Raw genomic sequence first — 13,281 nt, 5'->3', positions numbered from 1 at the left:
AGATATGTCTGGAAGGGTGTTACCTCACAAGTGGAACATAGAGCACTTGAGAAAATATTACCAGTAACAAGAATGTTCCAATTTGATCCTAGGTCGTCATAACTAAATCAGTTGTACTGATCCGACGTTGGTTGTAAAGATTATTAAATGATGGAATCGTCGTTTTTAAGGGGTGCAACTTATCTTCAGTAACGAATTTTCAGTTCCAAACCGGGTCAGCCAAGGAAAGGTTTCCTCAGTTCTTCAAAATGTTCATTTGAGTGATTCTATCGTCACTTATTAGCTGATGAACAAACGTTTCCTCGCATTTTCCTAATTGCTCTGGCCTCAGATTATTAAGAGGTTAAGGTAAGGGGTCACTTCCAACCCACTTAAGTGCTGACTTGTGTTCGCTTAAGGAAACCGATTCACAATTGTTAATTGGTCATTGTCACGAGGCAGTCAGCCTAATGTTTGTCATTCATACAAGTATAAAACAAAAAGAGATACAAAGAAGCAGAAGCGGAAGAACTTGAAAAAGAAATGTAACAATTTTCCATTACATGAAATTGAAGTACATGGGGGCCGAAGCCATTACAAAGGAAACCCTAATCTGAGGGAGCAACTTCAGCACTGGCCGCCTCCTGGGCCTCTGGAACCTCCTCGTTAACCTTCTCAGGCCGACCTCCAGTGGGTCCCCCAAACTCCGCCTCTAGTTGAGAGATGTCCAGTGTGGGGTGCACCTCCTTTAGCCGACCCAATAAGCTCTGGGCATTCCACGAGGCCCAGAAGTTGGCGAAGTCGTCATAAAGGGGGTGGTCCTCGAAGTGATCAATGAAATTTTGAACCGCCACATCCCCCGCTGACTTTAACTCCTCCCTCAGAGAAGCAATCTCCACTGACTGGGCCTCTACTTGCTGCTTCAGCTCCGTCTTTTCTCTGTTGGAGGCCTCCAGGGCATTAGTGGCAAGCTTGTGGTGCTCATTAGCGTGGTCAAGCCACCGAGTCACCGCAGCCACCTGGCACTCCACCTCATAGAGCTCTTTTTTCAGCCGCTCCACCTCCGCCTGCGAAGCAGCGAGCTNAAAGGAAGAATTAATGATAAAGCATGAATTTACTTAATAAACCATGAATTATATATATACACACATACACACACACACACACACACACACAAATTACACGTGCATACAAACGAAAAACAGTGAAGAAGCAACTTCGTTGCATATGTACATCCAAAAAATTCAGATGTCACAAAATTTACTTTAGTACATGTGATATGACAGATAATTATGTTTACAAAAATTATTACCTTCTAACAATTTACTTTGATTTTGAGAAAATTATGCTGATAACGTATTATAAACTAGAGGAAAAAAAAGAAACAACAAAAGAGAGAAGTAAACACACTTGTGTAAATAAAAATCAAAATGCCATATTTATATGGAAGAATTAGGACTAAAAGGAATACAATAATCATAATGACTAGATTGTAAGAATATAAAAGTTATTCATAAAATATTACTATATTTACAACATTATTTTCCTTTTGAAAATATTTTTTCCTTTATTTTTGTTCTTTATGATATAAAAGTAAACCAAAATATTATTTTCTTAGTCAAGCACAAATTTAATTAAATATAGAAAATTTTAGAATAGACTCCAATAGTTTATTATGGAAATTTGTATTTGTACCGTTTAATTTTTCACAAGTTTCTTGTATGTTAAGTCACAAAGGTTGACAAAAATTTTGGCAAATTTTGACAACAATTAATGCAACATGTCGATGATGAAAAGTTAATAAAATTATAGATTTCATGAAATTTGATCAATTATAAAGTTAATAAGATTTTAGCAAAATTTATCGAACAAGTCATTCGACCACGCATTTAGAGTAGGTTGTTGAACTTGTTTGTTGAATAGATGCCTAATTCCTCCATCTCCTTGCAAATAAAATTCTGATATTACCCCGTTTGGTACACATTAATGTAAAAATGAGAATGAAAAATATAGTTGTTATGGGTCCCACACAAGAGATAGAAATTCAAATTTGATGACTTGATGTGATAAATAACGATCATATTTTTCATTTTAGTGAAGAAAAAATCGAAACAAACTGGGGCTAAGTATATTGACTTTTCGTATCTCTATCAATTCTTTCTCTGCCAGATAACAAATCTCCAATTTGGACCTCCACTACCCGGTTATGATGTTTTTTCTTGATTTCAAAACACAATAGTCAGAATCCATTCTGATATTTTTATTGCTTATTCAAACCAAAGTGCAATCCAACAAATCACATAGTTGACGAGGTAAATTGACGTAATCTATTAACCAATGGCATCTTTTGGGGACGTATTGGGCTTGCTAATATTAAAGAAAAAACATTAAATACTGTCATCTAATGCTTTACGTGTCAAAAGAGAGGATGTTGCTTGCATAATCATGCATTGTACACATTTTTTCTTTCAAAACAGAAGTTGTAGAAGAAAAATAAAATAAAATTGAAGTATCAAGTTCTACTTGAAGTAACACAGACAAGTTCATGAAGACTTTCAACAATTATGAAATGAAGAAAGAACCAATCAACTTGCACCAAATCCTATATAATGAAACTAAGATGTCGAAATTGCAAATCTAAAATCATAATACTAAAGTCGGAATTAGCTTATGAGCTGAAATTACTTGAACCAAACAAAAAAGTTCTAAGAAGATCCATAATCAAAGTCAGCTGCAAGTTCAGACTCAATACCAGCTTTATTCTCTAATGGAGGCACCTCATTGAGATCGAAATCCGGAATTTTATGATGTTTCTGGGCAATTTCTGGACTTTCGTAGTCTACTTGGACAATGCCAGTCGAAAGTATTTCATCCTCAGAAGCTGCAAATGAAGATTGATCGATGGAGTTGTAAATAGCAGTCTTATATTTGTTATGGCTAGCCCTATGACCCCCTAGTGCTTGGCGAGTTTCGAAACACTTGCCGCATGTAATGCAATTGTACTTAACGTGGGGAGGCTTTGTAGTCACTGGACCGTCATATTTCTTGTATTCAAGATCACTCAATCTCACCTTTTTCTTTCTTTCGTTCTTGATCGTCATTTTTGCATTAGTACGCCCGTGTTCTTCAATGCTGGCTGATTTTTGAAGTAAACTCCCAATTTTGTTGCTCATCTTTAAACCTTCAAGATTAGTAGAGCCGTTTTCCTCGATTGAAGTCTTTGATTCAGAAACCTTATTAGTATCCCCAATTTCACTCTTATAAGTTAGTGAATTGCTGTTAGTGACCTCAGATTCAACAACTCTTTGCCGGTTTAATTGTCCATTCTCAAATGATCCCCCATGAGCCAACATCATAAGATTAAGAACAGCATCATTTAACTGACCATCCTCCGAGCCTGAGAACTCCGATGTGACGCTCATGCCTCTCTTTGCAGTCACTGACAAAGCAAGAAAAGACTCGACAGAATCAATTGATTGATTTCCATCAGCATCAGTAATTGAATCAATCTGATTATAGGCAATATTAGGTTCTATCTTCGACCAAGAACTCTTTTTAGCTATTGTAGGTGGCTGAATTCCCCTCCAATTCCTCTCTGGATGGCACCTCATGTGCCCACACAATGACTTCATCGATAAAAATTTCTTCCCACAAATTAAACAACTCAGCTTCTTGTTATAATGCTTCTTTTTCACATAATCAGATTCACTTATTTCTTCATCTTCTCGCAGACGTTTCTTGGACTTTATGGGTTGAGTTACTTTTTTCGTGGCCTGAACGTGAATTCTCATGTGACCTCCCACAGCTTTACCTGAATTAAATCCTTTATTGCACAAAGGGCAAAACTTACTGTACATTTTATCCTTCTCTTGAATTACAATAGTCTGACCATCTTCCTCCATGCCTCGTTTCAGCTCCGACTCACCCTCAGTGGATGAACCTTGCAGAGGAACACTTAATTATCTATCCACTGCTTCTTTTACCCCAAACAGGTTCACATACCTCAGATTTCTCATTAACTGATGTGACTCAATATCTTCTCCCCAAGAACAACCACAGCTTAAGTGTGCGTGTGTGTATATATATTTATATGTATTATGTATACAAATAGAAAAATGATCGAAAATGATCTCAAAGAGTGGTTGAAAGAAAGTGAGAGCTGAGGTTTTCAACAAGAAAAGTATTAAAGATGGATGGTTACATAATGGCCCAGAAACCCTTAAAAAGACAAACTTCCAAGAAGATATATACTAAATGAAAAAAGAGAAATAATCCTACAAAAGACTCAAAGAAAAAAAGGCACTGACCAAGATGAAAGGATCTTTTGGAGCAAAGCATAGATGTTTGCTTAGCTGAAAAGAAAACATAAAATCAATTAAAAACAACAGCAGAAAAAGATAGAAGCTCTGTGATTTTGTATGTATATACATATCATTTAGATCAGTGATGAAAATGAAGAAACAGGAGATAAAAATGACATCCTGGAGGAAGAAAACAAGTGTGAAATGAAGAGAAATTGAAGAGTCAGTTGTTAACAATGGAAATTGACTGTCACGTCACGTTCTTCTACTTTTTTCATCTAAACCAGATTTTAGGGAATTACCAAAAATCTCTTACGGTAATTTAGCATTAATTAGGATTTTCAAGATGTAATAAGATTACTATCAAATCCTATGAGATTAAGATGAGAAGTTTAATGCAATTAGAACTCCATAGATATTTGAATAACCGGAAGTAGTTTTCTTTATCTTTATCCATGCGGGGGCAAAACCTATCTTTTTCCACATCAAAACTTGAAAAAAATTTGACAAATTTTCAGAATCGTAATTAGGTGTGAAAACGGGAAAATGGAATTCTTTGTGCTGGTCAACCTCACAATTTACGTAAAAATACTCTCTGCAATTAATTTTCCTTTTAATGCAATTTATTCATTACCATAAAAAAGCTATCACTAACTCAATGCGTGCTTCTTTACACGCGGAATGGTTATATTGTAATTAATTGAGCATTCCATCCACCTAAGGGGAGCATGGAAAGATGGATAGATGTCCAATCCTTCGGCAGCTAATTGCTCGACCTTAGTCTTGGGCTTTAGGGTACAACGTAAGATTGTCACTCGAACTAGTTGAAATCGCACTTTAACTGTACACATCCTTTTATTATGCGGCTTTTAGGCTTAATTGGAACGATTTTTGAGTCTGCTCTCGATTTTTGTAGTCGAGCATGTTGAGATTTTCATAACTCCAAGACAAAATTCAATCCTCCAATCAAGAACATGAAAGGTTACTCAAATATCTTCATGGAGACCCAACATTAATGATAAATATTAAAAAATAAAAAATAAAAAATTACATAGTAAAATTCAACACCCAAGACCAAGCAAATATACTAAAGTGGAACTCTTCCACAAAAACAAATTTCAGTCTTGACCATTTAATCTTTACGTACAAACTAACGTGGAACTCTGCCACACGCGACAAATTTCAGCCTCTACTCTTCAGTCTACACATACTACACTTTCAGCCGGGAAAAGAAAAAAATAAAATAAAATAAATTAGAGTCTAAAATTAATTCGAGCAGTAGCAACTGCTTTTCCTCATCTTAACGTGCCATAAAATCAGTGTTCTAGATAGCAAGCTAATGTGCGCACCAATGCGTGAGGCTAAGGCGTCAAGGAAAGTGCTTTGAGTCTTATTTGGCTGTCAACGGATGTGAGGCGAGACTAAGGCGCCAATGCGTGCCTAGGCGTGGTTATGCGCACCGAGGAGCGCATTATTAGTTTTTTTCTTTTTTCCCCTTTTTTTAACAATTCTTTAATAATTTATAATTATTTAATAACTTATAATTATTAAATAATTTTTTTATTGATTAAAATTTTAAAATAATATTAAAATTGGAAACACTTTTTTACGCGTTTGCCTCGCATAATCTTGAATTGTCCTTAGTTTGACATCAATGTATCATCACGCATTACGCCTTTTAGAACACTACATAAAATAAAGATGAACCTAAAGAAACAAGCTAAAATAGCAGTTGAACAAGATAAACATCGGCCGAGCTGCTGCTACATCCTCATAAATTATACACAAAAGAATTATTAACTTATAAGTAAATTTTTTAAGCTTGGTTAGCCTACAAAAGCTCCAGTTGTAGCAAGTGATTCATCTGCTCGCTGATGTATTTAACAGTAAGTGAAATTAATGGCGGGGCAGAGAACTGCCACCCACACTAATTTTTCTTTGAAATAATTTGCTTATCCGTTATCATAACAGAGAGGACCAGTAGCAATAAATGATCCCAACTCTTTACCATTTTGTCCAACTCCCAGATACTTTAAATGAAACTCGAGACATTCCTGTAAGAATTAGCAGATGAATACACAAACCAGTTAGATAATTTCTTTTATAATACAGAATCCATGTACGGAAATTGAAAAGTAACATATGAGACAATGAAAGTAATATGCATGAATCATGCTTGTTGTACACTGATTTTTACAAAAAGTTTGACAACATGCCACATGACAGAGTATCATTAGACAGTTTGAAAAATACTTTATCTTTCTCATCAACGCTTTTTTGAAACCTGCACCATTGTCAAGCATGTTGTACAAATCCATTGTACAAATGGCTTATTCCAATCTGCATAATGAAGTACTTGTTTTCACCTAGGGTGAGATGGTGACCGATCCACAATACAAGTACAATCTCCACTTGAATCTAGTTGGGGGTCTGCATGAACCCTTCCACGATTTTAATAGAAGTACAGAAGAGAAGGGTACCTAGCTTCGAGAATTATACATAGAATGAGATAATTAAAATATGAACGCCTCCATTACATAAATATAAGCTAAAAATCATATATTGAACTGAAAAAACAGCACCTCTAATTCTTATGCTAGAACCTTAAATCTTTTTAATCAATCTGAAGCTTGGCAAAATTTTACATGTATAATCTGTGAGAAAATAATTGCAAAAAGCTTTTAATTTCCTGAATGAAGTATGTAAGCTCCAAGGCCCAATTCTCATACCCAGTGACAGACAGCGTTGCAAGTGTAGAATCCAACTCCACCCAAACATCTGTAGAGCCTCTAAGTTGGAACAATGACCATGTGATTGAAAATGAAAAAATAACTTCACATTAATTATCTTGACACACCACCACCAGTGCCACATCCTGGATTGCGCTTGCTGCAGTCATCCATGTATAGTTTAAATTCCAGAGGCTAGCCCATACATTAAGTGCTAGTCGACCATTCAGTCACAAAGTGGATTTGGAATCAGGCCAGAAGCCAATTTTGTGATGACGAAGGAGAAATGAGGCTCTTTTTAAAACTAAGTGGGAACAATCCCAGTATAATTTGGTAATATCCGCAAAATAAAGAGTCCCATGACAATTATCAATATTACCAACTGCACGAAGAAACATGCAGTGTACTTGCACACCCTATTCTGCAGCTTCGTCGACTCATCAGCACCTACAATATCTTCGCAATAATTCTCCAAATCCTCAGCTTCTTTACTGAGAGCTGTAGCCTTGTTTTCTGCATCTCCAAGCCTGTTCAGCATCTGAGCTTGTTCTGAAGCCAGAGTTTTCGGCTTTTCTAAAACAGACTGTCCATCCACTACAACCTTCAATTTTTGGATCATTCTAGATATTATAATATATTCAACTTCAGCTTCAATCTTTCGCTCAAAGAGGTCCTCAAGTTCTGTTTCAACATCTCTTTTCTCCATTGATTCTTCTAGTGACCTGCTATTTAGAATTATGCCTGGTTCACTTCCCTTAGCATCGAGTGCATGGAAGCCAGATTGTAACTGCTCGGTGGGTTCTGCTTGATAGAGTTTTGGATCGATGTATGTACAATCTGAAGGGAAGTCTTGAATTGAATCATCCGCTCGAGCATCTTCCTTTCCAATTTCTCTAAATTTTTGAACCTCTGCAAGTTAATATAAAACCATCTAGTTAAAGAAATGCAGCCCATGAAAAACGAAGATAACAAACAATTTTGGGAAATAGGCAAGGATCTTTGCTGGTCTACATAAGATGAATAGAAGAGGAGCTACAAGAACAATACAATTTGTATCCCCTGCGGAAGTTACATGTGCAGTGAACAATTTAGAACCCTTTAGTTGAGTTTGAACGTTTTGTTCAATTGCAAAAATAAGGAAACAACAATGGCAAACAAGTGGAATACCAATTTGATTTATGTCCCTCCACTTGAAATCTATAATATATTAAAATATCACATCAAGGAAGAATAATTTTTTTGGACGATTTTACAATTCAATTATTTCAATACTACCATACTTTTCGTTTTCCGATATGTAATAAATACTAAAAAATTATTGTCATTTATGACATTTGTGTTATTAATTCTCAATTAATTAACATTCACATTAATCTAGATTCAATGAATTTTCACTTGATGAATCTTGTATTACATGAATTTAGAGTCATTATAAATGAATTTATTCATATTCATGTATCTAAAAATTTTAACGGGTGTTTAAATTTTTGTACTAAAAATTAATTTTTATGTATCAAATGTAATATAAAACGATTGCTCATTTATAGAATTTCATCATTACAAAAAATTTAAATCATAAAAATTGAGTTTTGAGAGTGTAATTGAAGTACAATTTTTTCTCTTAAATTTCTATGCTAAATTTTATCTTCTTTAATTCGTTCGAGACTCATCAAATCCTAAAACAAATTGGTATCAAATATACTTTTACATCACTTATCAAGTATTTTACACACGTTCAACTTTGACTAGTATATAGAAAAAGAACATCAATGTTGAACCTATGTTCACATCATACAGTACAATGTTAAATTAAATATAAAGGAAAAAAGAGGAGCTCAGAACAGACTGGAGAAAAAAAGAAAAAAATAAAAAGAAGAAGAAGAAGAAGAAAAAACCAGATCCCTCAAAATGCCTTTCTGAACTAACTATTAGGAGATCACATTACACTAGGAGATAACATTACAACCACACGGGAAAGTTTGATCTTACAAACGTACCAAGAACATTTGACCCCAGAAATATTCAAAGTTCGAATTTCTAACATTCTGATTATTATATAAAAGAAAAATAAAGACCTCCCCTTTTTAATATCCACAAAACCTAGAATGCTCATAAGTTCACATCCCTCTACAGGTTTCAAAATTTCCTCAATAGTTTTTCCTTGATGAAACTAACAAGACTATTATGACCCTCAAAGCCCTTAGTTTTGTACTTTTTAGGGATATTTAAAGCCAACTTCAAGTTGAGTAAACCACAAATAAAATGCATGGAAAGTTATTGCACTTGTGATCTAGTCATCACACGCAATAAAGTTTAGTAATATGTAAGAAAACAGAAAAGTAACTTAGCACTCAATTCGTCGTCAAATAGGGAAAGGTCAGATGAACGGACCTTTTTCTAGTGCTTCTTGTGCAGACTGAAGTGCATTGATAGATTCCATTAGGGGATCCTGATCAGCTGCAGAGCCAGGGATCTCCCTTCTTTCTCCTTCAACCACCAACAACAAATCATTGCCATTTTGCCCATCATGAATAATTGAACTTCCATTTTGCATCTCATTGCACATCACTGAGTAAGTTCCCTGCATGAAAGCAAAGTTGGAGGTTCGTAAGTCAGACTCCACACTCGAACGGGAGTTTTCTTTTTCGATTTTGGCACGGTCCCCTCTAGCCTTCTTACTGGTGTCAATATGACCATTTCTCTGCTGATCATGCTGTGCGGAGTTACTCAAATTCTTCCCACTCAGACTATTCGTCCTGATTTTATCTTGTGGAAGCCCTGCAACCCTCCACATCTCATGCCTTGAGTTTGGAGCACTGGCTGCTGTGGATGACTTGTTACTCGAATCCCCACTGTTCTCTGAATCAATTCCAGCAAAAAGGGTAGGACCAATACCCAACCCAGAATCATCAAGTACAAAGAAACCATTCAAATTCCTCTCCACTGCATTAGTGGATGAGACAGACCCCTCACTCTTTTGCTTCATCTCCTCAGAAAATTGCATCCGTTTACTTGAATTTGGACTTGGATTAGACAAACTCTCTGTCAATATCTTGCCTGTTTCAAAAATATTATCCCCTCCCTTGTTGGGGTCCCTCTTGATCCTTCTCCATTTCCTCAACCCATTCCCTTTTATCATCACAGGGGATGGAGGCACTTGTGATGTCACCACAAGGGGAGGTGAATTATGTTCAATTCCCTTTTCCTCCACCCCCTCGAAAATATTATCGTTGTTTTCCACCACAGAAAACCCGTTGTTATACACTTTGGTGCCATCGACAGCATTACCAACTTTTTCCGTGGCAGAAATGGTCCTCGTTACCTCATTATCTTCCCCAGATTCACGCACGAAACACTCACTTTCCACATCCATGTACACCACAAACTTTCGTCTACTTCAAACTTAAATATATCCCACAAAAACAAAGACTCGGATCAAGATCGAGAGTAATAAACTATCTTTCCAGCTCATGAGACTATACCATCCATCTAAAATTGTCCAGCTTTTACTCACTTCCCAATGGAATTAAATTGCAATCATTTCCCCCGAGAAATCAATTGAATCCAATTCGAGCAGAAATCAGAAGAAATAAAGTATAAAGCGAAAGAAACAAAACATATGATTGGAAATTCTTACAAGAACTTAATTCACAAGTAGAAATTAATACACCGTACCTTGAACTCCAAGAATTAGCCTTAATAACTTTGGAGGAAAATTTAAGAAAATGGAAACCCTAGATTTTGGTTAGAGCTGGAGATTTACAGCCGCATAATCAGTACTAGTTGTTTGACTATTCAATTTTGACTCCCGAAAATAGAATTATGAATAGTGATTGTTAGAGAAAAATGTAATTAAAAAGTCAAAAATAAAAAATTTTAAATTTACATATAAAATATTTTATTGTATAAATATGTATTAAAAAATAAGTATATAAAAAAATGAATTTGGAAATAATGGCGGTTAAAGGGGCTGATAAGTGATCGTTATGCATATTAATTAAAATGCAAAATAAAAAGAAAAATGGGTATTTGTAAAATTTAATTTAAATAAATAAAGTATGGATTAATCAAAAGTAGGGGGAGAGAGATGGGCCCACAAGGACAACAATGCCAATGGGTGATGGAGATTTCCATTTGTATTTGACAAGTCCCCGCGCACTTATTGGCATGGGTCCGACCTCATGTGAGTAAGAGGTAACTCGGAGTTTGACATTTTAGGTACCTATAGCAAAGCTATGTGCGATTATGGCTACTGATCTGGACCGCACATGATACCATTGGTTGCCGTTGGGCAAGATTTTATTTTTTATTTATTATTATTATTATTATTATTTGCTTCTACCATTACTGGGATAAAAATTTATCAGAAAAACTTGGGGTACTCCCAGGAAATAGAATATTTTTCTGGCACTGTGTAGAGAAATTATTAAAGAGTAAAAATAAATGAAATTTCAATATTATAATTTATTTTTGCAATTCGCATAGTACAAGTCCACGGCATCAAATTTCAATGTTTAATGGTTTTTCAAATTGAAATTGGTCATTAATACTTTGAAATAATATCAAAACCTATCTAGACAAATGAAAATACAGTTCTAAAATAAGTCAAGAGATGTGTGGTTAAAATAAGTATTAAAAAAATCATAAAAATCGGATTAAAGGTGAGTTAGGAAAGAAATTAGGATATTGCTACATGTATATCAAAAATTATATAGTAGATTACATAATATCATATAACACTCTATCATTTGTCAGTTTCAAACATAATTAACTTTTCATTCAATCCTTTCCGTTCACATTATATTATATAATCCATTATGTACAAATAACAAAATCCAAAAAATTAAGCTACCCAACCAAAAAAGAATAAAACCACTTGTTCATCAATATTTATATATTATGATTGACATCATTCTTGGTGTCAAGATTTGATTGGTGAAAGACTGTCTTTTTTTTTCCTTTTAAACTGTCCAATTGTGTTCTATCACATGATGAAATGCAAAACTTGATGAACACTATGATATGCACCAAGTATGATTGACCAAAAATCCTAGCGGACATGTAAGGTATTCCAAAACAATAAATTCACTTTGCAATGTCAATCAAGTTTAAATAAACATTTTTGAGGAAACTAGGGTTACTTAACTTTCTACATAACATATCTCTATCCCTACCATATAGAAAGGAAAATGTGAAGTTACTGTAGAAGTGAATAGTGAGTTAATCCACTTTGTCTTACTGTAGCATTTTAAAATTTTTTTAATTCAAGTGGGGGAGCAAAAACGACACCGTTCGCCTTACTTGATATAAATTTTATTATACAGTAAGAAAAGACAATCTAAATTTACTGCAACACGTAACTTTTCATATCTACCACCAAAAATTTAAAGTAATATTTAGATATATTTAATTTAAAAAATTAATATATTAATAAAAAGATTACTATAAAATTCAATATCGTCTGAAATTATTAAAAAATAAAAATACTAATAATATAAGATAGAAAATATTTCTAAGAAGTAAAAAGTTACTTGTGAGTAAAAAAAAAAGAGAAAGGAATTAAAAAGAATTTTAAGTTGAAAAAAAAAATTTATAATATAAACAAAAACAAAAACGAAAAAAGAAAGTAAATCTCTTCGTGCACACGGACCGTGTCCATGCACGTCTCCGTGTGGAGACAATTTTTTTTAATTTTTTTAATTTAAAATTCTTTTCTCTTCTAATATCTTATTATATAGTGTAGCAACTTTCCATACCTCCCACCAAGTTAGCTTAAAATTTAAAGTAATATTTAGATATATTTAATTTTTTAAATTAAATATTAATAAAAAGATTAGTATAAAATTAAATATCGTTTGAAATTATTAAAAAATAAAAATACTAATAATAAGGCAGAAAATATTTCTATAAAATGTAAAAAATTACTTATAAGTAAAAATTGAAGAGAAAAGAATTTCAATTTGAAAAAATATATATATATATATTTAAAATGTAAACAACACAAATATATTAAAAAAAAAAGTCTCTCCGTACACAGAGGCAAAAGTCTTTATGCACGGAGAGAATTTTTTTATTATTATTTACATTATAGATAAAAAAAAATTCAATTTAAAATTCTTTTTAATTCTTTTCTTTTCATAATAAAACTTAATTTGTCAAATTTTCACTACCATATAAAAATGTGAACGGGAAGTCATTATAGCAATGAACCATTTTCACTCCATGTGGCCTTTTTTTCTTTGATCTATTTTCAAGTTTAATTTTTTTTTTTT

At 33.8% G+C, this 13,281-nt stretch overlaps 2 protein-coding genes across 2 annotated transcripts; both read right to left on the bottom strand.

Annotated features, from left to right (window-relative positions):
• Positions 1–2,578: 2,578 nt before the first annotated feature.
• Positions 2,579–4,525, bottom strand: LOC111407141 (zinc finger protein ZAT3-like). Its single transcript, XM_023036462.1, has one exon. It carries the CDS (start codon positions 3,879–3,881, stop codon positions 2,685–2,687), a length of 1,197 nt encoding a protein of 398 aa, XP_022892230.1. The 5' UTR covers positions 3,882–4,525; the 3' UTR covers positions 2,579–2,684.
• Positions 4,526–6,746: 2,221 nt separating this feature from the next.
• On the bottom strand, positions 6,747–10,809 carry LOC111407140 (WPP domain-interacting protein 1-like). The gene is made up of 2 exons (XM_023036461.1): positions 9,401–10,809; positions 6,747–7,918 (listed from the first exon to the last, which is right to left on the bottom strand). Exons 1-2 carry the CDS (start codon positions 10,380–10,382, stop codon positions 7,314–7,316), a joined length of 1,587 nt encoding a protein of 528 aa, XP_022892229.1. The 5' UTR covers positions 10,383–10,809; the 3' UTR covers positions 6,747–7,313.
• Between the last annotated feature and the right edge of the window lie 2,472 nt (positions 10,810–13,281).

This window comes from Olea europaea, chromosome 13, assembly GCF_002742605.1.
Source record: "Olea europaea var. sylvestris chromosome 13, O_europaea_v1, whole genome shotgun sequence".
Taxonomy (NCBI): Eukaryota; Viridiplantae; Streptophyta; class Magnoliopsida; order Lamiales; family Oleaceae; genus Olea; species Olea europaea.
The sequence above is the reverse complement of the archived record's forward strand: the minus strand, read 5'-3'. Positions and strand labels throughout refer to the sequence as shown.

Coding starts and splice junctions, on each gene's coding strand:
- LOC111407141 (XM_023036462.1), bottom strand. CDS start 3,881: ATGGAGGAAGATGGTCAGACTATTGTAATTCAAGAGAAGGATAAAATG.
- LOC111407140 (XM_023036461.1), bottom strand. CDS start 10,382: ATGGATGTGGAAAGTGAGTGTTTCGTGCGTGAATCTGGGGAAGATAAT. Junction 7,919..9,400: donor ACAAGAAGCACTAGAAAAAG/GTCCGTTCATCT, acceptor ATTAACTTGCAG/AGGTTCAAAAATTTAGAGAA.